The sequence below is a fragment of the Muscardinus avellanarius genome (assembly GCF_963383645.1).
Source record: "Muscardinus avellanarius genome assembly, chromosome: 1".
Classification (NCBI taxonomy): Eukaryota; Metazoa; Chordata; class Mammalia; order Rodentia; family Gliridae; genus Muscardinus; species Muscardinus avellanarius.
The window spans coordinates 38322270-38348177 of NC_137786.1; the positions used below are offsets into that span (position 1 = coordinate 38322270).

Below are 25908 nucleotides of genomic sequence, written 5' to 3' on the forward strand. Positions count from 1 at the left end.
GAAATATGACAAAATAGAATTTTATACAACTGGACTGACAAAGATTAAGTCTGTTAAGTGTTGCCAAGGATAAGGAGCAGGGATCCTTATAAGCTGGCGATGGAAATGTTAAGTGGCATAATCATGCTGGAAAGAAATTCATGAAGTTGAAGATGTTTGTAATCCACAACTTAATTCTACTTTCTTCCCCTAGAGACTCTTTTTGTGATAGAGGCACCTTACAATCAAGGTCTGCTACTGAAAGGAAACAAATGGAAAAATTCCAACCATAAGCTGTTGTAGTTTGTAACAAATGGAAGAAATTTCTTTTGCTCTACAACTACAGTAATCTTTCTAATAAATGACCCTTTCAAGGGAAGCGTACAGAAATTTATATTTTAATAAATTCTAAATCAGTGTTAATGACCATTAATGAGGTCTGTAATTCTTCCAGTGTATAAAAATGACTATGTTAGCCAAGTGAGATGGCCCACATCTGTAATCCCAGTATGTAAGAGGCTCAGATGGGAAGATCACAAGTTCAAGACTAGTTACTAGTGGTAACTTAGACTGTCTCAAAATTCTAATCCTTAATTCTTATGAGTGACAAGATACTAGAGTGATAAGATACAGATTTCTATCTGAAATGGCTTGAGTTGTCACTATAAATATTATAGAGCGGGGGGGGGGGGGGGGGGGGCGGCGGTGGCGGGGGCAGGCGGGAGGAGGCGGGGGCGGCCGCAGGCCGCCGCCCACGCTGCAGCTGAGCCCGCGCCGGCCACTGCCCTCTCTCCATGGCGCGGGGGCGTTCCCGCCGCCCAGCCGCCTGAGGACGGAGAGCCGGGGCTGAGCGGCACTGGGGAGAGCGCGCAGGACAGCCGCGCCGCGGGCTGAGTTAAATCCATCCACAGTAATGGCCGCGGCCTTACCTAGGACATTGGGAGAGTTGCAGCTGTATAAAATATTGCAAAAAGCCAATCTGCTTTCTTATTTTGATGCCTTTATTCAGCAAGGTGGTGATGATGTCCAGCAACTCTGTGAAGCTGGAGAAGAGTTTCTGGAAATCATGACACTTGTGGGCATGGCTAGCAAGCCTCTTCATGTTAGGCGGCTGCAGAAGGCTTTGAGAGACTGGGTTACAAACCCTGGCCTTTTCAATCAGCCACTGACTTCCCTTCCTGTTAGTAGCATACCCATCTATAAATTACCAGAGGGATCGCCGACGTGGCTGGGAATATCCTGCAGTAGTTATGAAAGGAATAGCAATGCCCGGGAACCTCATCTAAAAATTCCCAAATGTGCTGCTACCACCTGTGTGCAAAGCTTAGGACAGGGGAAGTCAGATGTGGTGGGGAGCTTAGCGCTACAGACTGTTGGCGAGTCCAGACTCTGGCAAGGCCACCATGCAACGCAGAGTGAGCACAGTCTCTCCCCAGCAGACCTTGGCTCTCCAGCTTCCCCAAAGGAAAGCAGCGAGGCACTGGATGCTGCTGCTGCCCTCTCTGTGGCTGAGTGTGTGGAGCGAATGGCCTCCACGTTGCCAAAAAGTGATTTGAACGAAGTCAAAGAGCTGCTAAAAACCAACAAGAAGTTGGCCAAAATGATTGGTCACATCTTTGAAATGAGCGATGATGATCCGCACAAAGAGGAGGAAATTCGAAAATACAGTGCAATATATGGAAGATTTGACTCAAAGAGAAAGGATGGAAAACATCTCACACTTCATTAGCTCACTGTTAATGAAGCAGCTGCTCAACTCTGTGTGAAGGATAATGCCCTGCTGACAAGAAGAGATGAACTTTTTGCCCTGGCTAGGCAGATTTCTCGAGAAGTCACCTATAAATACACTTATAGAACCACCAAGTCAAAATGTGGTGAAAGAGATGAATTATCCCCAAAGAGAATTAAAGTAGAGGATGGGTTTCCATATTTCCAGGATTCTGTGCACACACTCTTCCAGCAGGCTAGAACTAAGAATGAAGAACTTGCAGCTCTTAGTTCACAGCAGCCTGAAAAGGTGATGGCAAAGCAGATGGAGTTCCTCTGCGCCCAAGCTGGCTATGAGAGACTGCAGCATGCCGAGAGAAGACTGTCTGCGGGGCTCTACAGGCAGAGGTCAGAGGAGCACAGCCCTAACGGCCTGCCTTCAGATAACACAGATGGACAAGGAGAGAGACCTTTGAATCTTCGAATGCCTAATTTACAGAATAGACAACCCCATCATTTTGTGGTAGATGGGGAGCTAAGTAGACTTTACTCCAGTGAGGCAAAGTCTCACTCATCAGAGAGCCTTGGGATTTTAAAAGACTACCCTCACTCAGCTTTTACCTTGGAAAAGAAAGTCATCAAAACAGAGCCTGAAGATTCAAGATAGCTGTGATTCTCCCACTGTTCTCTGGAAATGGCATCAGATTTAAGGATAATGCTCCATCATAGAAATAAGCCTTAAAAACCAATGTTGCCTCATTCAGTTCAAGCAGATTTCATAGCCAAAGCATAAGGACTCATACAATAGTCTGTGGAAACCAGGAAGACAAAGCAATGGCCACAAAAAGAAAATCAAGAGTATTGCAATCTGTAACAGAAATATTAATCCATTCACATTCCTGTGTAAGTCATTTTATGTGGAAAGGCTTACAAATTAATATTGTAAGCATTCATTATTTAAGAATGTACAATGTATTGTGTAATTTATAGAAGTAAAATCTAGATGTTGAGACCTGTTTGGTCTAATAGATGTGGTTAGTTTATTTTACTTGAAATTTTGTTGTCTACTTTAAGTGTATTTAGCATAAATATTATTATACACCAGAGTTTAGGATCTTTGCAATCATAAAAAAGAAAGCTTAAGTGACATAGTTATTGGCAAGATTGCAACGACTGCAGAAATACCGAATGCAAGTGCTCAGTTTGAGCCAAGGAAAAATAATGTCTTTAATATTTGATAAAACATATTGTTTACCAGGAAATGTATAGCATTCATTTAATAATATTTTCACTGATTTAATGAGCACACATTTCCACAAGTAATTAGAGGTAAGTTAAAAAGCAGTAGAATGGAAAATCTCTCTTACCTAACTCATACTGGATTATATAATGGCGACTTAAGATGTAACAAAGATAGGAAAATATTCCTTGGACAGAGGACTTGAAACAAGTGGACTGATGTGTAAAATTTTGATTTAAACATTGATATTTCAGAATGTGTTGGCGTAAGACATAGTAAGTTAACCCTAAATGTGATAAAGATGGTGACTTAAAGGCTATAATAGTTAAGTATGTTTTATATCCAGCAATTCTTCTCCACTTAGAGGAGTCAGAGAGATGAGATGGCTCTCAGGGGAATGTCTTCCCACCCGACCCACCATCACAAGTATGGACAGTTACTGCATCCACAGTTGCAGACATATTTCTATGGAACACATTTAGTTGATAGCTATATTATTTATTTTACAATTTCATTTTTGTATACCTTTCAGATTTTTAATGCAATTTTTTTGTAAAATTTATTTTAACTTGAAAGTATGTTTTTAATTCCCTTTATTTAATTACTGGACTGTGTGTATGTACACACACACACATTTAAATGTTAATGTGTGGGCATACTTATGAAAATTTCACATTGGAAACCATAGTGGTATTGAAAAAAATCCAACATCTGCCAGTGTACATTTTTTTCTGCTGGTTTAAGAGAAGATATTTGACAGTTTTCCTACTTCCTACAAAGTCATCCAAACCCAGATATTGCTGAGAAGAGTATATGGATGTGAAATAATGTGTCTTTGTTTTAGTTCTGCTTTAGATCATAACTTTGTGATAAATATTGTCATAATCTGTTATACTAAAATTCATCAGCCAAATGTTAGATAAAACGTCTGCATTGTAGTCTCTAATCACTGTCACGTATATAATTGCTTTTTCATTTTGATTTGTAGAAGAGCTTTATAGTAGAAATACCAGTAAACAACTTTTATACTATTAAAAGGCTTTTTTCCCATCCTAAAAAAAAAAAAAAAAAAGAATATTATATATAAACCTTTATCCTAGTATTTTAGAATGCAGTAAAACACACCAGAAAGCTTTAATTTTGTACTGGTGAGAACAGGTTTTCTGTAATTTACTACTTTACAAAAAAATTGGGTGGGGGGAGTGTGTGACTATAAGACAACATACCTGGATCAGCTGCAGTGAAAGGAACACCATCAGATGTATAAAACGTTGGTTCGTTCTAAGATGAATCAAAGTGATAAATACATAACTTCAGAAATTTTTAAAAGTACAGTAAATAGTACAACATGTCTGATGTCATTCATTTGCACTTGATAATGCAATAAGCAGAAGCACCCCTAACTTTCCAGCAGCCATTCCATTTCACTGGGAAAGTCTATCATTCCATTATCTCACATCCTTGTCGTTCTAACCTTGTTGCCTAGTGTTCATCACCTTCCTGGTAAAATGTTCTGTTGTGCACTGTGATTTAATGTCACTTCATTTTTTAGTTGTGGTTTCTTCTCACTCTTATTGTTTTAGGATTTTCCAAGATTGAGGTTCTAAGTATACTCTTCCATAGATGGCTTACATTTCGTTATGTCACATTAGCACATTAGCCTGGTAATCATTTTCACTTTTTTTTTTTTTTACTTTGCCACAATATGTAAAGTAAAAACATGCAGGACTTTGGTTATGATTTCTCTAGAGAAACTGCCTCTTGGCATCTCTATGCTGACACATGTCTAAGCCTATCAGTTTCCCTTGCCATTCACTAGATGGATCTTTCTCTAATCCACCCTCTTCACTGGAGGATCTTTTAATTTATCTGGAGTCTGCTGACTCCTATATTATACTAAGCCAATGAAAAGTATTACTAGGCACTGAATTATGAGAAGAGATTTATGTAACTCAACTAATTTCCAAAACTGAACTCAAGCAAAAAGTGAAACTTAAAATAGAAACACTGGTATACCATGAAGTAGTTAGGATCATTTTCAGGTGTTGCTTCTCTGTATGTTGAAGTTGCATGGACTCTACCCCAGTTACTTGATCGGAGTTCAACAAGCTTCAAGAGCATCTGTTTTACATCTCTGCAGACAAAAGTTGAAGTAAGTTAACTCATATACACTTCAAGTGTCTCTAAATTTTATACTTGATTTCTAAAACTTCATAACTTAAATTTAACATGTATACCCAAAGTTTTAATTTCTAACATTTCCTGTTAACAATCTTGAAATTTGTTCCATATAATTGTGCCTATGTATTCTTTAAAGGCAACAATTGCCGGGCGTCGTGGCACACACTTCCCGCGCTTGGGAGGTGGAGACAGGAGGATCGCACAGGTTTGAAGCCAGCCGTGCTGGCTTAAGAGACACTGTTTCCAAATAAAAAGCATAAAAATAGGTTTGGGAGTGTAGCCGGGAGGTAGAAGGGCTTCCAGGAACCCCAGTACCTCCCCCCACGACAACAATTACTTTTTAAACATTTTTATTATATATAGAATAGTTGTGTGTGTGTGTGTGTGTGTGTGTATGTGGTACTGGGGGTGGAACCCAGAGGCTTTCTACCTCTAGGCTATACTCCCAGACCTTTTTTTTATATTTTATTTGGAAACAGGGTCTCACTATGTTCCTGAAAGCCTCACTAAGTAGCTGAGGCTGGCCTCGAACCTGTGCGATCCTCCTGTCTCAGCCTCCCAAGGGCGGGGATTACAAGCGTGCACCACCAAGCCCGGCTTATAGTTCTTTATAAAATATTTGTTGAAAGTTTAAACATTTTTCACTGGATTCATATCTTACCACAGGAAAATCTTAAAAATTGATAATCTTTCCCTTTTAAATGTAACTGGACAAAAATGACTAGTAAGAAAGTCATTTTAAAATAAATATTTTCAATTATTCTGATGAACTAGAGCATATTAAAATGCCTCAAGGAAAAAACAAGAAACTGAAATTTATGGGATTCTTTTCTTACCTGCTACAGTTTGCATCTAGGACAACATTTTCAATTCTCTGAATAATTTCTTCCATATCAGTCTTTCCTTTTTCATTCCAAGCATCTTCTAAAACCGATCCTGTCAACTAAAAAGCAGGTGTCAGTAAAATAAGAATTCAAAAGTGTAGCTTTAACTTTTATTATGAGGTTCATTTATGTAATATAGTCCCTATATGATTTATATGCAATATAGAAGATTCAAATAAAAGCTTCATCAATAAAAAATTGAAGATATAAGCAATTCACAGAAACTAACAAATAGTTAACAGGAAGAAATGCTTAAATTTATCCTGAAAATGCAAAGGAAAATAAGGTTTGTTTTTATTCATCAACTATGACAAAACCCGAAATCGGTTTTTGTATGTATGTATATGTATGTATACATATATGTATGTATGTATATATATATATATTACCTAAGATATGGGGAAAGAGGTGTACTCATTCAATATAGGTACGAGTACATTCTGGTTCGGTTATTTAGAAGGGTACTTTGGTGTAATATGTCAATATAAACAACACTGACCCACAAAATCTATGTTTAGAAATTTAATCTAAAGAATTATCTATACAGATAAAGACATGATTAAAGATATCTAGCAATGCTGCACTGGCTAAACTAAAAATAACACAAAAGTATATTAATAAATTATATGAATACAATGGAATACTAGGAAGTTACTCAACAAAGTAAATCTGTGTGCCAAGGAAAGACTTAAGATCCTTCATCAGGTAGGGGGAAAGCCACTACAGAATAAGATCTTATTAGAGCAAACACACGAAAGGGAAGGAAGAGGGCTTTACAGATGGGAATGAGGTGAAGGACTTCCAACTTCCACTTCTGAAATTTGCTTCTTACATATAAATATATACTGCATTGCTTTTCTAACATATTTGAGAATGAAGTAAAACTTAATCTTAGCCAGGCATAGCAGCACAGGCTTGTAATTCCAGTACTTGTGAGGTCGAGACAGGAGAATTGCAGGCTAGAGACTAGTCTCAGAAACTTAGCAAGACTCTCCAGCAACCTAGTGAGGCTGTTTCAAAACAATAAAGGCGGGGGCTGGAGGTATAGCTTGGAGACAGAATGTCCTTGGGTTTAAACCCCAATAATAAAAAAAAAAAAAGTTTATCTGTGTATTATAATTTTTTGCTCTAATATATATATATATATATATATGTATATGTATATGTAAACAGTAGTTAAAGAAGTAATACCTACCTTCAGTAATTTCACTGCACAAATTAAGTTGTCATCCATAGGGTTAAAGAAGAGGGCATTCAGTAATTCTCGCAGACCAACCTGAAGAATATCTGCTCTTGTAACTTGTCCATTTGTTCCCTTGATCTCTCAGGAGAAAAGAAATTAAAAGCAACAATGCCTAAATATAACAGATATAGAAATGGTCTAACAATTAAATGTTGGAAAATTAAGTGTTTTAGTTAAATACATTCTGGTCTTTCACAGAACTAGTTATAATTACTTTATAAAAAGACATCTAATAAAACTACAATTTTAACTTCATTTATCACATAACAAGATCAGAAAAAATTGCCCACTTCAATGTTACTGTTTCATAAAATAAGCTCTAATTTAAGCTATTTTTAATCACAATGTATTTCATACTGCTTTTTAATTCTATTTAAAAATATTCTGTTTAGGTGCAGAAACTACGCCCCCTCCCTTCTGGTACTTGAGGTTGAGTCTGGAGGCATTCTATTTCCAAGCTATACCCCCAGCCATTTTTATTCTTTAATTTGAAACAGGGTCTCCCTAAGTTGCTAAAGCTCTCACTAAGTTGCTGAGGCTGGCCTTAAACCTGAAATCCTCCTGTCTCAGGCCTCCTAAATGCTGGGATTACAGGAGTGAGCAACCATACCTGGCAAGCCTTATTTTTATACTCCTCACAGACCTAGCATTGTTATTTCCACATAGGAAATGCTTGAAGGTATTCTTAGTATTCTTAAAAATTTAAGGCACATTTTGAATTGGTGCTCTTATAGCCAGCCAGGCATGGTGGTGCATGCTTGTATTCCCAGTACTTGGGAGGCTGAGATAGCAGGATAATAATCACAGCCAGCCTCAGCTACTGAGTAAGAAGACCCTGTTTCAAAATAAAGAATAAAAAACAGGGCTAAGGGTATAGCTCAGAGGCAGAATGCCCCTAGGTTCAATTCCCCAGTAACAAAAGAAAAATGGTTCTATTATTTTGGTTTAAATGAAAATCAAGACAAAAAAGGAATGAGATTTTAAAAAAATCAAGTCATGTGGTTAAAAAAGAATAGATTACGTACTATTCTGGACACAGACCTTTGAGATATCTTGATGAAGATGCACATTTAATGGTAGGTTCATCTTTCTATGAATGCTTATGATGTTAAGTTGTTTATAATATTAAATCCTTATATTAGAGTTTAAGAAATTTAGGAGGTTTCAGAATTCAAGATTTATTGCCTGGCACAGTGGTATACAACTGTAATCTTAGCTACAGGAGGAGACTAAGGCAGAAGGATTGCAAGTTCAGGGCTATCCTCAGCAACTTAACAAAACCCAAGGTCAGAATAAAACTTAAGAAAGGCTAGGGATGCAGCTCAATAGCAAAGCACCCTGGGTTCAACCCTCAGTACTTAAAAAGCAAAGGTATAAATCCATACCTGGGATTCACTAAGGAAAAAAAGCAAATATAATATACAGTGATATTCAACACCTCTATTGCCTGCTAACAAGCATATAATCAAGTATATCACTTAAATTTACATACATGATGACCTGCAGACTTTGAATTTGGAAAAATGCATTTTATATAGAAGTCTAATGTACAAAACAGGTCCCCAAAGAACTATTTTGTGAGCTGGGAGGATTGAGAAATTGGTCAAAGTGCATAAAATTTCAGTTAGAAGGAAGTAATAAATTCAAGAGATCTGTTGTATATCATGATTACAGTTAAAAATAACATACTTGAAAACCACTAGGATTTTAAGGGTTCTTTACTATTAAAAAGATATGAGGTAGCCGGGCGTGGTGGCGCACACTTGTAATCCCCACGCTTGGGAGGCGGAGACAGGAGGATCACGCAGGTTCAAAGCCAGCCTTGCTGGCTTAAGAGACCCTGTTTCCAAATAAAAAAATATAAAATGGGTCTGAGAGTGTAGCCCAGAGGTAGAAGGTTTCCATCCCCAGTACCACCAAAAAAAAAAAAAAAAAAAAAAAAAAAAGATATGAGGTAATACAAATGTTCAATAGCCTGATTTGGTCAGTCTCCAATGTATACTATCATGTAGTATACTAGAAATATTTAATCTTGGCTGAGTGTGGTGGCACACATCTGTAATATCAGTACTTAGCAGGCTAAAATAGAAGAATCACAGGTTTGAGGACAGCCTCAGAAACATAAGGAGACCCTCAGCAAGCCTCCCCATTTCTTTTCTTTTCTTTTTTTTTTGCGGTATTGGAGATAGAACCCAGAGTCACTGAACCTCTGAGCTACATCCCCAGCCGTCTTTTTTACTCTTTATTTTGAAACAGGGTCTCACTGAGTTGTCAAGGACCTCGTTAAGTGGCTGAGGCTGTCTGAACAGCAATCCTCTGACCTCCGTCTCCCAAATGCTGGGATTACAAGTGCGTGCCACCACGCCCGGCTTTCATCTCACTTTTGATGCTGTAAATGTACAATGTGAATCAAAGATTCCTTATTAAGATCAATTTATACTTTCAGGCCTTAATAGCACTTAACAAGAGAAAACTGTTTTCTCACCTCTAGGTTAAGATAGAGTTCTCCCAGGAAGAGTACAAATGCATGAAATCGTTTTCGAGTCACTTCATCCCCTTTTGCAGCTTGATCTTTAACTTCATATTCAGTCCGACATCTAATAGAGACACATCTTTAATAATCTCACAATGCTTTCTTTTTAAAATTGTCAAAAAGGTGACCATTTGCCAGTTTAGTTGTCCAGAGCAAGAGGGGTAAAGCACAATGACCCAATGTCCTGACTTTCTCTAGTCAAATTTCTCACCCACTGTAGGGACATCTACATTATCTTTTCATAGTAGGACTCCTAGTTTTAAGAAACTGATAGGTATAGCGGCAAATAAAACTACTAGATCAAGTCTGTAACATGATTAAGCAATATAGGTCTCATGAGGTTAAGAGTATACTGGCACCAGACACAGGGAGAAGGATGTCTCCTTTTATGTCTTAGAGGCTTACTGTTATCTTACTGAATTTACCCAAATTATTATTATTATTATTATTTTTGCAGTACTGGGAATGGAACCCAGGGGCATTGTGCCTCCAAGCTACAACTCCAGCCCTATTTTTGGGTCTTTTTATTTTTGAAGCAAGGTCTTTCTGAGTTGTGAAGGGCCGAGGATGTCTGTGAACCACGATCCTCCCGTCTCTGCTGCCCAAATGCTGGGATTACAAGCGTGCACCACCACGTCCAGCCTTCAAGTATTTTTTTATATTAAAAACTTTGAAACCTATCTTTAAAAATATAGATGACCTTTAAGCTAAAAATAAAGTCCACTACTCTTGTGCTTTCCTTTATACACACCAGAAATATTCTAGTGAGAAAAAAAAAGTGGAAACCATAAAATACAAAACAATTGAGGCTGAGGCTGAAGGCATCAAATTACTGATCTTCTTGTATTTTCCCCTAACTTGGCCCACTTGCCTCAAATTATAACAAACAAAAAAATCTTCCTTGAACTTCTCATCACTATTCCAACTATTACAGTAAGCTTGTCACCGGCTTCTCAAGTGAATTATGATGTCAGCTCCTGTTATTAAAATAGATTTTAAGTTTATTGATGAAATTATGTGCATGTATACATATGTACCAAATCCCACTATTGTGGATAACCATAATGCACCAATAAAAATATATTTTTAAAAAGTATATTAATTCAGGCATGGTAGTACATGGCTATAATCCCATGTAGTTGGGAAGCTGAGACAGGAAGATCACAGGTTCTAGGCCAGCAGAAAGTTAGTGAGACCCTGCTTCAAAATAAAGAAATAAAAAAGGCTGGAGATATACTTCAAAGGTAGAATGTCCTAAGTTCAGTTCCCACCACAAGCACAGTTTATCATTGTGGTGTTAAAAATTGTTTATCTTTGACAAAGTGGTGAGAAAACCCTGGGAAAGTAATGCTTTATAAAACTGATTTTAGTTTCTTTTAAAAGGGAAGAACTTAAGAGATTGAAGGGGTTCCATACAGCCAGTTTGTTTTTTTTTAAATAAAGCCAAAAGGCCAGGCGTGGTGGTGCTCGCTTGTAATCCCCACGCTTGGGAGGCAGAGACAGGAGGATCGCGCAGGTTCGAAGCTAGCTGCGCTGGCTTACGAGACCCTGTTTCCAAATAAAAACTATAAAATAGGTCTGGGAGCGTAACTCGGAGGTAGAAGGGTTTCCAGGAACCCCAGTACCACCAAAAATAAAAAAATAAAATAAAGCCAAAAGAAAATAACCTCTGACCTAGGCTTTTTATTTCTCTTTGGTACAGAGGAATGAGCTCAACAGGGTTTCTACTGCTGAGCTACACCTGAGTCCTTTTTATTTTTAAACAAGGTCTCACTAGATTACTCAGGCTGGTTGCAAATGTGTGATCCTCCTGTCTCACCCTCCCAATTATTGGGATTACAGGTATGCATCACTATACCCGGTGGTACAGGTAAAGGTTTTGATGAAATAATCCTTTTCTTTTACAAATTGCTAAAATGCTAAGACCAAAAAATGGTAACTAAATTTCTACTTCTGTACATGGTTGGTCATCTGGATGAAAGACCCTAAATCTTGTTTGTACTGAAAGCTGAACCCGAAAGCATCTCCGAGCTCCCCCCTTCCCCAGCTGTTTTTCTGTTTTTGTTTTGAAACTGGGTCCTACTACGTTGCTGAAGGACCTCACTAAATTGTTGAGGCTGGCTTTAAACCTGTAGTCCTCCTGTCTCAGCCTCCCAAGTACTGGGATTACAGATGTGAGTCACCACGCCTGACTGACCCTAAACCTTTTTTTGTGTGTGATACTGAGGATGGAACCCAGGGCCTTCTACCTTCAGTCTACTCCTCAGCCCAATTTTTTTTTTTTTTTTAAATTTGGAAACAGGGCCTTGCTAAATTGCTTTAAACTTGCAATCCTGTCTCAGCCTCCCAAGTACTAGAATTACAAATGTGCACCACCACACCCAGCTAACTCTAAACCCTATTTTTTTGGCATTTAGTTGCAGAGGGTCTCACTAAGTAGCTGAGGCTGGCTGGGAACCTGCAATTCTTCTGTCTCAGCCTCCCAAGTATAGAGATTACAACGTGCACCACCATGCCTGGCACTCCAAACCTTTTGAAGTGAAATAATTAAAGAAATACATGTTTATTTAAAAAAGGTTAAAACAGCAAAACAAAGATCACAGTTGCCCCCAATAACAACCAAGAAGTAACTGTTCTGAAGCTAACTTCATTCTTTTTCAGTATATATACACATATGTATTTCATGCTCTGCTTTCTACTTGTTATATTTTTAGCATTTCTCCACATTAAGATCTTTTATAGTATTATACTGCTATAGAAGCATACAGAGAAGTAGAGTCAAAATCAGATGAAGAGTTCTCAACCAGTACAACTACATGAAGAGCTTTATAGAATATACCCAGTCTCCACTTCAGTCCAATTATGTCAGAATTTCCAAGGAGAGCAGAGTGTCAGCTCTATTTAAATCTGAGTAACTGAAAGGCACAGCTAGGGGTAAGAAGCACTGGGAAATATAATGGAGCCTTTCTGGCACACTACTTCCTAACAGTACCTTATTCCTAGATGCCCAGAAGCTATAATTTGCATTATAAGTAAGGTCTTATTTTTAATATTGTCCTTTATGTTTTTCCAAACTGTACCTATCCAAAGCTACTGGTCTTTTTGTGCTCTACCTCCAAGCTACATCTCCAGCCCTATTTTCTTTTTATTTTGAAACAGGGTCTTGTTAAATTGCTCAAGTTGGCCTTTAACTTGCAATCCTCCTGTCTCAGCCTCCCAACTATTGGAATTAGAAGTGTTGCCAACTGTGCCTGGCTTTTAGCTGTCGTCTTACACATTCCTAAGAGGTTTTTTTTTTTTTTTTTTTTTTTTTTTGGTGGTAAAGGGATTGGAACACAGGGGCATTCTACTTCCAAGGTACACCCCCAGTCCTATTTTTTTAATTCTTTATTTTTTGAAACAGGGTCTCTGAGTTGCAGAGGGCCTAAGTAGCTGAGGCTGTCCTTGAACCATGATCTTCCTGTCTCAGCCTCCCAAATGCTGGAGTTAAAAGCATGTGCTACCACACCTGGCAGGAGGTCTTAGTATTAAACAAATGGGCTCATTTGTGTGTTGTAAATTTTCCTGTTTTCATATAAATTTGTGCTTTTCCCCCAAAGGTTATAATTTATATGTACAATTTGTTGATCTTTTGTGTTAGGGTTTATGGGTACCAAGTCTTGCTTTAAAAAGCTTTACCAATCCAAGATTTTTAATTGTGATTTTCTACCTCAACTATTTCCTGCTGCACTTTTGAATCTTTGATGTATGTGAAATTTAATTTGGTGTAAGAAGATAGAAACTGATCTTTGTTTTCCTGAATAGTCAGAGTTGTGCTTTACATATGTACCTGAAGTACCACCTTCATGAAAAGCTAACATTATTATTATTTTTTTCTTTTTTTGTGGGTCTGGGGATGAAACCCAAGGGCATTCGACCTCCAAGCTACACCACCTGCCCTATTTTTTATCCTTTATTTTGAAACAGGGTCTAAGTTACGGAGGGCCACACTAAGTAGGTGAGTCTGTTCGCGAACTGCGATCCTCCGGTCTCAGCCTCCCAAATGCTAGGATTACAAGCATGTGCCACCTTGCTCGGCTAAAAGCTAACTTCTTAAGTGTCTCTAAGATCTACTCTTAGGATCTTTGTTTCACTGTAGTCTAATCACATGATTAGAAGTTTTCTTTTTTTGTACTGGGCATTGAACCCAGGACCACACACTAAGCACATATCCTACCAGAGCTACACTCCCAGCTCCATTAAAGTAGCTTTCAAGAATAGGCATAACTATAATAAACTTGAAGACAACATTGTTACTGAAGACTACTCATGAGATTCATTTTCCCTAAATCAGCTTATAAATCCAATGCTACCCCTCCCAAAATACCTAAAAAAATAACAGTTTGTGTAGTTCAAACATTGATTCTAAATACCAGTGGGGAAGTGTATTGCAGAAAAGACTCATAAAGAATGAAGAACTTGTTATTTAAAATATTAGTTTTCAATAGCTATTACCTGATATCTAGGAGAAATGGAAAAAGGGACAAATGAAATATAATCAAAGTCCAGATTCCAAACCAAAATTTAAGCATGTAGTGTGATGAAGGTGGTTGTTGTAGTAAAGGAAACAATTATTCACTTTTATTGTAATCTAAATTAGACCCTTCCTGCTGGGCGTGGTGGCGCACGCTTATAATCCCCGCACTTGGGAGGCAGAGATAGGAGGATCGCGCAGGTTCGAAGCCAGCTGTGCACACTGGCTTAGGAGACCCTGTCTCCAAATAAAAATATAAAATAGGTCTGGGAGTGTATCCCGGAGGTAAAGGGCTTCCAGGAACCCCAGTACCACAAAAAAAAAAAAAAAAAAAAAAAAAAAAAAAAATTAGATCCTTCCTCAAACCAAAACTACAAAAGTACTCAAATATTAGTGGTCATTTTTAAGATCTCATAAAAGGGCTTTCTAATATTAAACCAAAGGCAATGATCATTACAGATTAAAAAAACAAAACTTCATACTTTTGGCTATAAGCTTTGAGTATTTTGAAAATAAGAAATGGACCTTTCTAGGGTTGGTTTTAGCTCAAGCGGTTACTTCCTTATATTAGTTGGACTCAATGTACCCTTCTATAATGTAAGTTTTTTAGAAAAGAGGAATGGGCAAATTCTAGTACATTTGAAAGTAGTTTTCCTTTAATTTCATATTTACACTGACCTTTGAAGTAGCAATTGACGGAAGTTGCCACTCTGTGGGCTTATAGTCAGATGATGGGACAGGTAATTACACAGGCGAGCTCCCATGTAAGAGAAATTGGGAATAGAGGTGGCCTTTTAAAAAGAAAAGTTTTGTGTAACACAGATACATTATTATTAATGCAAAAAGTAACAATTTGAAAACAATTTTGGCATCCCAAACTATATTGTACAGAAAAACATGTCAGTCTTTTGTTAGGCATAAGGAAATGAAGTTCACTCTCCCTCTCAACCTTACACCAAGAACCCCAAGTACAAAGACAAATGTTTTAAGTTCTTACCCCACCTCTATTTACCTGAGGTTTCCAGAAAGCAATTAGACAATGTCTCTTGATCCTAGCCCATTTTTGTGGAATATATGGACATGCATGCAACTGCATAGTACCAATCTTCATAAAAAAAAAAAATAGCTGCTAAACCACTGACCAGTGGTCCTGCTTAGGGGCAGGACAGCAGACTTTGGTGTTTATTAAGTTCAGAACAAAATTTCAAAGTATTTTGCTTTGACCTTGGATATCATTAAACCTCTCTGAATTTCAATTAGATACCTAAAGAGGTGATTAATGGTACATGGCACAAAAGATTAACACTTAAAAGAAAACACCAAAAGTGCTTGGGTAAAGAGGAAATCAAGATAGCTATTTAAAAAAAAAATACATAGTGGAAAAACACTACATATCAAAGATGGTGCAATGTAACAAAGGTAGAAGTCAAGAAGTTTAACTTTAATTGCAGTCTTCAAAGAAAAACAACATTACTTACCACTTATTAGTTTGTAAAAAAAAAAAAAAAAACACACATTAAGAGAGTAAGAAAGCTGGGCATGGTGGCACGTCTGTAATCTCAACATTTGGGAGACAGAAGCAGGAGGACTGCAGTTCATGGACAGCCTCAGCTACTTAGTGAGGCCCTTTGCAATTCAGTGAGACCCTATTTCAAAATAAAGAATAAAAAATAGGGCTAGGGGTTTACCTTGGAGGTAGAATGCCCCTGGGTTCCATCCCCAGTACCAAGAAAAAAAAAGAGCCCTGGCAAAGGTCACAAAAGCTAATCAACATATATTCCAGTTCTGTCCTTCCTACTCATTAGGGCTATGTACTAGGTGTGGGAACCTTGAACAAGTCACTTAACCTCTTTGTCCAGATATATGAAATGAAGATATACCTTGCAACCACTGAGGATTAGATGGGTTAACTAAATGTGACTGCTTAGCACTGTCTAGCATAAAGTGTTTTTAATTATTGTATTTTATTTCTATTTCCTTGCTCACATGTGACCCTATATTATACATATCACATCAAAGAAGGCTGATTTCTCCTGATCTTATATATGCCTAACAAAAGGCTTTCCTCATTAGCAGTTTTATTTTCCTTTAGTTTTTTCTTAACAGTTGTCACATGTATAACATTAAGTTTAAAGGACTGTCATTCAATAGTTACCTACCTCTTTACCTCCCACAGACAACTGCTTTCAATTCTTTCAGATGAATGGGTTTTCTGGGTATTAGGAATTGAATTCAGGGGCATTCTACCTCTGAGCTAAACCCTTAGCCCGTTTTATTTTTTAATTTTGAAACAAGGTCTTGCTAAATTGTTGAGGTTAGCTTAGAACCTGCAATCCTATCTCAGCCTCCTAAGTACTAGAATTACAGGCATGCACCACCATGCCTGGCTAAAAAAGGCTTTAATTTCTGTATTTCTGTGCTATGTGATTTTCAGTTTGGGTGTTATTTCTTACTATTTTCCTGCCCTGGAAGATGACCTTTTAGCTTTCATCTTGCTTAAGCTATTCCACTATTTGCCATTTTCTACTATCAGTATGGGTTTATCCTGATGTTTTAGTTATGTTTGCATTTGTAGCTGAACAATGTACTACATCAATTTTCCCTTTTTTGCACAACTTTATTTTCCCAAGACCTACTCAGGTTTTTTCTCTTTACATACTTCTCACTGGTTTATTCCTAAGCTCACTAGGATGTACATTTACTCTATCTTCTATTGATATAGCAAGTATGCTTATCTTACTAGGAAACTCTTTCCTGGTGCCTCCTGATCTATTTCAGTGAAGCCTGACTGCTTTAGGCTTGTTGTGCCTGTTGTCTTGGAATCTTCTATCTCAACAGTTCACGTAGTCTCTCATGTAGAATTCCCCGTTCCCTGGTTCTCATGTCTTATCTTTGGCTTAATTCCTCTTTTTCATGGAGTACCTTTGTTAACTTCTTGAGAAGAGTTACAATGAAACTTCACACTGGCTACAAAACACAAAAATATACAGGGAATCCTATTTTTGTGGTACTGGGGGTGGAACCCAGGGGCTTTTCTACCTCCAGGCTATACTTCCAGACCTATTTTATATTTTATTTCGAAACAGAGTCTCACCAAGTTGCTGAAAGCCTAAGTAGTTGAAGCTAACTTTGAAATTGTGTGATCCTGTCTCAGCCTCCCAAGTGCTGGGATTACAAGCATGTGCCACCACACCTGGCTATATAGTGAATCTAACTTCATGATTCTCCGGTCATCTCTTTAGCTTCATTCCAATCTTTTCCTAGACTCTAATTTTAGAGTCTCTTTAGAACATTTTAGAGACTTTTCACTGTAAGTCAGAGTGATTCTCAGCTTTCCCTACTGGTTTGGAACATAACCTTAGAACTACCAAGTCAGTTGCCACTCATCCATCTGCTTTCTAGTCTTCACAACTGGGCTTTTATCTCCTCTTTGTCCTGATGGGCCTCTGCCTTTTAAAAATCATTTAGTGCTATATGTTTAATCTACCATCTTTTATAATAGGTCTCTTCTGTTAGTTGTGATGAGATTTTCATAAACTACCTTAATAAAACTTAAAGGCTCTTGAAATCTGTTTATTAGATCAATATACTACTGACCACAAAATGTTAAAACTTTAAATATTGACTACATATCTGAAAAATTGGTTTTGAGACAATCACAAAACGATTGTAGCTGGTCAGGTTATAAACCATCCATCAAGCCTGAGGAATTATAAGCATGTAGCATCTTGTATGTGTGTGTATGATACTGGGGGTAGAACCCAGGGGTTTTCTACCTCCTGGCTATCCTCCCAGACCTATTTTATACTTTATTTGGAAACAGGATCTCACTAGGTTGCTGAGGGCCTTACTAAGTAGCTGAGACTGGCTTCAAACCTATGTGATCCTCCTATCTCAGCTTCCCAAGCACTGGGATTACAAGCATTACAAGCGTGCACCACCATGCCCGGCTTGCCTGTAGCCTCTTGAATGGCTGAAGCATTAACTAAAAAGCCAGAAAAGCAAAAAGCCATTAAGCATAGACTTTCATTTTCTTATCTCATTTCCTTTCAATTCATTTAGAGGCAGAAACTTAAGAATCAGGACAATAGAGCATTTCTATCTTCCTAAAATCTCGGGCACTTCCTAAAAGCAACTAGTTGGCTAAATAACCTTGGAGTTCAGCAACAAGTTGGAAAAGTAGCCAAACAAAACATCAGGTGAGATGGGATCATCAGCTTGCCATTTTGATCACCTTTCCATATCCTTAATTTGAGTTACTCTCTCGACAATAATAATCACTAAAAATTACATTTTTGTTCATCTTGTACCTTTTGGCCAATCACAAAAGACTGAGAATTGTTTTTAAAAGTTAGTGTTTGTCTACTGCAATTTTCACCCTTAAAATAGCATTAATATACTGATGACCAGTAACTGATACAAGCGAAGCACTGATTAAAAAAAAACTCAACTAATAGACTTAAGGAATTAAGGACTTCAGAAGCAAATCTTTTAAAGTTAAAAAAAAAAAAAGGGAAGTAGAAATATTAGAACTCAAGAGCATTCTGCAGTCTGGCTTTTTGTAAGACTCATAAGGCAAGAACAGTTCTCCCATGACTTTCAACTCCTTCTCCAATAATGTTAAAACACAAAGAAAAAAATAACCACAGTATTTTTGTGTTGGTTTCGGATCCTACAATGGGGGGAGGATACTCATGTAGTAGTAAGTGCTCAAATCTGTACTATTGCCTGTGTATACAGACCCATGGACACAAAGTAGTATCCCAGTCTGGTTCTAGCCTTGAATTTCTAACTATAAGGGATTTTATACAAGACAGGTTTCCAAGTTCTCATGAACCATCAAAAATTAACCTTAAAGGCAGGTGAACATGAACCTAGCCTCCCTCAAGGAATAACTACTATGTTTAGGCTTCAAGAAAGCTACTTAGAAGTCACCCTGTGCTATTAGCCAACCTACCTGTTGGTAAATGAGTTCCACAAGTTCTTGCAAAGCATCATCTGTTGTAACCCAGCCATTCAGCATCTCTGCAAACTGTTCAATTTCAGTTTCAAAACTGCCAGGCTGCTCTGTAAGATGATTCAAAAAATCCTGAACATATTCTGGTAGAGTGGGATAATCTTCACAACCATCCTCATAGGATTCCTAGAGATGAAAACAAAAACTTTAATCCATTTTAACTGGTTAAATCAAGCATTAGGCAGCTTTTTAAGTTGGAACCACAAATGTTTTTGTTAAGGATCTCTCATGATAATTTTTTTTTCGGTGGTATTGGGGTTCCTGAAAACCCTTCTACCTCTCTGGGCTCCACTCCCAGACCTATTTTTTATATTTTTATTTGGAAACAGTTTCTTAAGCCAGCGAGGCTGGCTTTGAACCTGCATGATCCTCCTGTCTCCGCCACAAGCGTGTACCACCACGCCCGGCTCTCTCATGATAATTTTAAAAAACACAACAGATCAATTTTAAGTCCACTAAGCTAACCTTGTTCCTTGACTAAATGTTAAAACAATAGAAGGGCTCTATTTAGCTGGATGGGGACTTTCAAACCTGCCAGATTTACAAGGCTGAGAAAGTTTAAAACCAATTTCACTACAATAAAAATCAAAAGAAATTAAGTTAAACTTATTTAAGGATGAAATAAGATCTAGGATCTGTTACAAAATGAGAGGAAAAAGATGGGCCAGACATAAAGAAACAAGAATGGCCACATGTAGCTTATTGTTGAGATCGTGGAGATTCCACTATACTATTTTCTACATTCTTGAAGCTGTTTGATGACTTCCACATTTAAAAGAATAAACCCTAGTAAAGCTTGTCAGTTATCTGTTAATCATTAAGAACAGAGAAACATAACCAGTTCCAGTAAGTATAAAATTTCATCATAAGCCAAGAGTGGTGGCATGCTTATGATCCCAGCACTTGGGAGGCTGAGACAAGGAGGATGGCACAGGTTCAAAGCCAGCCTCAGCTACTTAGTGAGGCTCTCAGCAACTTAGTGAGACCCTGTTTCCAAATAAAATATAAAATAGGGCTGGGGGTATAGCCTGGAGGTAGATAGGCCCTGCGTTCTACCTCCCAGTACCACCAAAAAAAAAAAAAAAATCATCATAGACAAGTGTTGTGGCATATGCTTGTAATTCTAGTACTTGGGAGCTGAGGTAGGAGAATCACAAGTTCAAGGACAGCCTCAGCAAGTAGTAAGACTCACAGCAACCTAGTGAGACCCTGTTTTCAAAATAAAATAGGACTGGAGATGTAGCCTGAAGAATGCTCAAAAGTTCAATCACATGTACTACCAAAAAAAAAAAAAAAAAAAAATCATGGTATAAGTGGCAAAGATTTTTTTGGCTACATCTAGGTTTCTAACCAATAGCTGTAGTTTGATTAGTAGTAGTTTCTAGCTAAAATATTCCATATTGGTAGCTGCCAAACTTACAGTTAACAGCAGCAGGTGAGTTTTGCATAAAGTATCAGGTCAGAACAGCAATATTCCCATCCTCAATGCCCAGAATACCATCCAAAGTGTGAAAGTGTGTGTGCATGCGTGCGCACACACACAATATTAGGCACTAAAATAAGCGGTATTCTATCTCTGAGCTATAACTCCAGTCCTATTTTTTGTTTTTACTTTGAAGCAGGGTCTCCCTAGGTTGATGAAAGTTGAGGCAGTCCTTCAACCTGTGATCCTCCTGTCTCAGCTTCCCAAGTACTGCGATTATAGGTATATAATCCTGGCTCAAAACAAAAAAATTTGTAGTACTGGGGATGGAACCCAGGGGCCTTCTACCTCCAGACTACACTCCCAAACCTATTTTATATTTTATTTGGAAACAGCAGAGGCTGGCTTCCAACCTGCGTGATCCTGTCTTAGCCTCTCAAGCGCAGGGATTACAAGCATGCGCCACCACGCCCGGCTCTGGCTCAAAACATTTTAAAGTATACCTAACAATTATGTTCAAATGATAACTATTATTGATTGATTAAAAACTTACTGTTCTACAAACAATTCAAAAAAGCCATGTGACAAAAGTATATATGTATGTATACACACACACACATAATTTTTTTTTCTTTTGGGTACTGGATGCTAAACCCAGAGGCTTTTACCTCCAAGTTGAACAGAGTTAAGTTGCTGAGACACCTTGTTAAATTGCTGAGGGTGGCCATAAAGCTGTGTTCCTCCTGTTTCTGCCTCTCAAATACTGGAATTACAGGCGAGTGCCACCATGCCCAGCTACAAATATAGTAAGTATATAAGGAAAAAAAGTCACAGATGGTCAAAATACCCTTAGGAAGGCTCCATGTTGGAGACAGACTGGCTTAGTAGAAAGACTAACAGCCCTTTTTATTTTTATTGTGGATCATATTGAAAACGGCATACCTTTCAATGTTTTTAAAAAAAGAACTTAAGTGGGTAATTTGCATGAGTTATCTCGTTTAATCCCCAGAGAACTTTGAGGTGTTACTATCCCCCTACACAGAAGAAAAAAGGTGCAGAGCAATTAAATCAATTTCATTATTCATTCAAAACTGTCTGAGTGTCTAAGATTGTTTTAGGGGCTGGATACTCCATGACATAATATCTGCCACAAATAAAGCACACAAAGTCCTCTTCTCATATTCCATGATGGAAAACACACTCAGGTGTAGAATATAGCTTAGAAATATAGCTAGGTATTAGACTGAGACATACAAAAAAATAGATCAATGGAAAATATCCTATGCAGTGGGCACAAGAAGCATATCAATCCCAAAGAAGTAGGAACTTGGTCTGACACCTTCAAGAAAGAGAATGGCTAAACCAGAAACTGAGCATAGGTCAGGGGCTAACAAGGTAACAAGGCAGATAGACCACATTGGGACACACTAAGACAACTGGTTCTAAAGGTCATGGAAAACACAGGGAAAGTAAGAAGGGTTTGAGCATGAGAAGAATCATATACCAACCTGAGTTATTTGTGTGTGGTTACATAGCTAGTAAGAACTGAACACAAAACAAAGCCTGTACTTTTATCCTCTATACTCAAATAACAGTCTTAAAGCCCAACTTGGACATTATGTATAAAAATGTTCACTGCCAAAAAACCTAACAATGGATTAATAATTGGTTAAACGTGTTACTGTATACTCATAATGAATTATCATACAGCCATTTAAAAAAAACAAGATATATTTACATGGATCCACACAGAAATATCTCCATTACAGTATGTTAAATGAAAAAAAAATACAACCATCTGGGAGTACTTTACCAACTGTGCTATATACTAAGTTTTTTTTTTTTTTTTTTTTTTGGCAGTACTGGGTACTGGGGTTGCTGGAAACCCTTCTATCTCCAGGTTACACTCCCAGACCTATTTTATATTTTTATTTGGAAACAGGGTCTCTTAAGCCAGCACGGCTGGCTTCGAACCTGAGCAATCCTCCTGTCTCCACCTCCCAAGCGCAGGGATTATCATGCCCAGCTGCTAAGCTTTGTTTTATTTCGAGCCTCACTAAATTATAGAAGCTGGTCCTGAATGTGCAATCCTCCTGCCTTAACCTCCCAGAGTCACTAAAATTACTGGCATGCACCACATATACCTGGCTCTTTTTTTTTTTTTTCCCTTTGGTGGTATTGAGGTTCCTGGAAACCCTTCTACCTCCAGGCTACACTCACAGACCTATTTTATATTTTTACTTGAAAACAGGGTATCTTAAGCTACACCCTTATCCCTCTTTATATTTATTCATTTAGTGATACTAGGGATTGTTTCTTTTTTCTGTGTGGGTCTGGGGATGGAACCCAGGGGCATTTGACCTCCGAGCTACACCCCTTGCCCTATTTTTTATTCTTTATATTGAAACAGGGTCTCACTGAATTGCAGAGGGCCTCAGCGCCACCATGCCTGGCTTACCTGGCTATTTTTTTTAATAGACTTATTTGCAAGGCAGAGAAAATTTCTGGAAAGATAAACAGCAATAGTACTGACCTCTCAGGTAAAATAATGTTCCTATTATAAATATTGACACTTTTAAGGGCATTCTATCTCTGAGCTACACCTCCAGCCTTGTTTTTTATTCTTTTATTTTGAAACAGGGTCTCCCTGACTTGCAAAGGGTCCCATTAAGTAGCCGAGGCTGTCCAAGAACTGAGATCCTCCCATCTCAGTTTTCCAAATGCTGGGATCACAAGCATGTGCCACTATTCCTGGCTATATCTTATTATTAATGATGAAAAGCAAAGGCAAACCTGCTGGTCCCAACTGAAGCTGCTCATTTGTTTCTATCAAATATCATTGTGGCAAAATGCAGTTAACAAAACTTTTAAGAAAATGTGAAGTCTGATGAGTAAAGATTCTCTGAATATATGAGAACAGAATTAGACTCTATTATGAGCAAAAAAGGAAGCAAAGTATTCTAAACAGGTATCCCAATATGATCTCTAGCATCAGGTTTTCCAAAGAACAAACTTCTTCAGTTTTCAATGTGGAGTCAAATGGCTTCCAAACTGATATAATGAGAAAATGATCTTTGAATGCATTGTCAGGAGATGAGAACCTAATCAGAGGCAGTGGGAATAAAAGGAAATTGACCAATAGTGAAGAGGACTTAGGTTAACTGGATTGAACTGGGGCAAGAGTGTGAAGGAGAGGTGACTCAATACACCAAGTTTTGGGCCTAATCTATTAGAAAGATCTGCAGAAGAGAAAACTTATTTACTTATTTATTTTTGAGGTGCTGGGGACAGAACCCAGGGGCATTCTAACTCCAAGCTTCACCCCTAGCTTACTTTTTATTCTTTATTTTGAAACAGGGTCTCACTGAGTTGCAAAGGGCCTAAGTAGCTAATGCTGTCCATGAACCATGATCCTCCTGTCTCAGCCTCCCAAATGCTGGGATTACAAGCATGCACCACCACACCCAGCTGAGAAATTGTTTTATACTTTAAATTGGTTGAGATCCTCATGAAGTGGAACAAATGGAAGCACAAGTCCGGAGTTCAGAGGAAGAATTAGATTTCAGGGTTATTAGTACTTAGGAAGGTAATGGTCAGATTATAGAAGCAGTAGGATTAGCAAGGGAAGTAATATAATGAAAAAAAAAAAAAGATAGGACCTCAGAGACTTATCTTGAGGGAAGAAGGAATGATGTGCATGTTGAGAAAGAAGATAATGAAAGCCACCACAGAAGTCAAAGGAGAAAGTTAGGAAAAGTGATGCTCATAATACTGAATGCTCTGAAAAAATTCATAAGATTGAAATCTCAAAGAGAATGATGGCAACCAGTCTTGGGAGTCAAAGAAATTATATGCAAAGAAAAAAATTAGAACAAAGATAGTACCTTAAACACTAAGTTCTTACAAAATTAAGTGGAGCTTTTGAAAAATTAAAAATAATTTTGATACCTAGTATAGGACCTGGCACACTGGAACTTTTAAGCATCATCATGTAATGTTCAAGGTCTAAAATGAAGGTTAAGATGAGGATAGATTTAAAAATCAGATCTCTGACTATTAAAAATAGTATCTATACAACTAATTTTCTGCTTCTATCAAAGGTCAAAGAAATTGCAGAGGCTTGCACAGTGAGAATAGTGATTACTTTTAGAAAATGTTACTACTAAAAGAGGAAAATCTGAGCAATAACTTGAAGGATTCTTCTTAGTAAAAAAAAAAGCTGAGTTTTTTTTTTTTTTTTTTTTGGAGAGAGGGCTGTGTTTGAATAAATACTTTATGAATTTCCATGTGGAATTTTTGGTACCAGTAAGTAAACTAAATATTCAAAGCATACTGGTCTAAGCAGCAGCAACAACCAGGAATAGACGGACAGTAACTCACTAATAACACGGTATGTGGAAACTAAGAAACTAGCATTAGGATTAGAGGAAAAACTAAAAATAACAGGGCTTGGGACTTCAAAAGAGTTAAGAAAGCACAACAAAAAAGGGTGTCAGAAAAAGAATGTATTCTTTTTAGAGACCTAGTTCAGGGATACAGGCAATAGATTTTCATATATAAAAAAGCAGATTCAAAATTTCTGGAAACTATTCAAAGAGAGAGACCATGAGAATAGAGGTTCTATGAAGACAGGAATTTTTGTTTATTTTACTTGCTGCTATATGTCTAACACTTGACTCATGGTAAGTCCTCACTACTTGTTGAATGAGTGAACATAACTTTGGATTATGGTTACTATAAGAAAAAGATTCCCTCACAATAAGATCTTATTCTAAGAGTCAAGGGGAAAATGAGGTTCTGCTGTTCTGAGAACAAATGGCTTAAGAAACAGTCTTATCCTTGACCAAAAATAAACATTAAGGTAAACTGGTAACATACCAGAACAGGGTAGCAAGCCCAAATGCTTACAGAATCCAGGTGGCTTACTAATGAACAAAGGAGGCCAATTAGAAATTATGCCTCTATTCTACTATAGCCAATTTTTTGCTCTGTCAGTATGCTAGTTCTCTATGGCCAGATCCCATGACTTCAAAAGAAAACTGAATATTCAGATTTGCAGTATCTAATTTAAATGTTGGTAACTAAAACATCCTTTGAAGAAATGCCACACAGATTTCTAATCCAGTTTTGGTAAATTGAGCATAGGTGGAGCTGATCTAGAAAGTAGTAAAAAATGCCTAAAAGATGA

The 25908-nt window shown here is 37.6% G+C and overlaps 2 protein-coding genes across 3 annotated transcripts in view; one reads left to right on the top strand and one right to left on the bottom strand.

Annotated features, from left to right (window-relative positions):
- PAIP1 (poly(A) binding protein interacting protein 1) overlaps positions 1-25908 on the bottom strand; it is a gene marked incomplete at both ends in the record, with an annotated part of 38023 nt that overhangs the window by 9133 nt on the left and 2982 nt on the right. For both annotated transcript variants that reach the window (XM_080716356.1, XM_080716355.1), the window contains 7 exons: positions 4153-4207; positions 4943-5060; positions 5944-6050; positions 7187-7312; positions 9720-9831; positions 14959-15071; positions 19238-19423. In XM_080716356.1, coding sequence (XP_080572482.1) covers positions 4153-4207; positions 4943-5060; positions 5944-6050; positions 7187-7312; positions 9720-9831; positions 14959-15071; positions 19238-19423 — 817 coding nt within the window. The remainder of the gene's footprint in view (positions 1-4152; positions 4208-4942; positions 5061-5943; positions 6051-7186; positions 7313-9719; positions 9832-14958; positions 15072-19237; positions 19424-25908) is intronic.
- Positions 878-2353, top strand: LOC308277598 (NGFI-A-binding protein 1-like; the record flags this gene model as incomplete). The annotated part of the gene is given in 2 exon segments (XM_080716858.1): positions 878-1705; positions 1709-2353. Coding segments are annotated over 2 exon segments (1458 nt in total). The 5' UTR covers positions 878-892.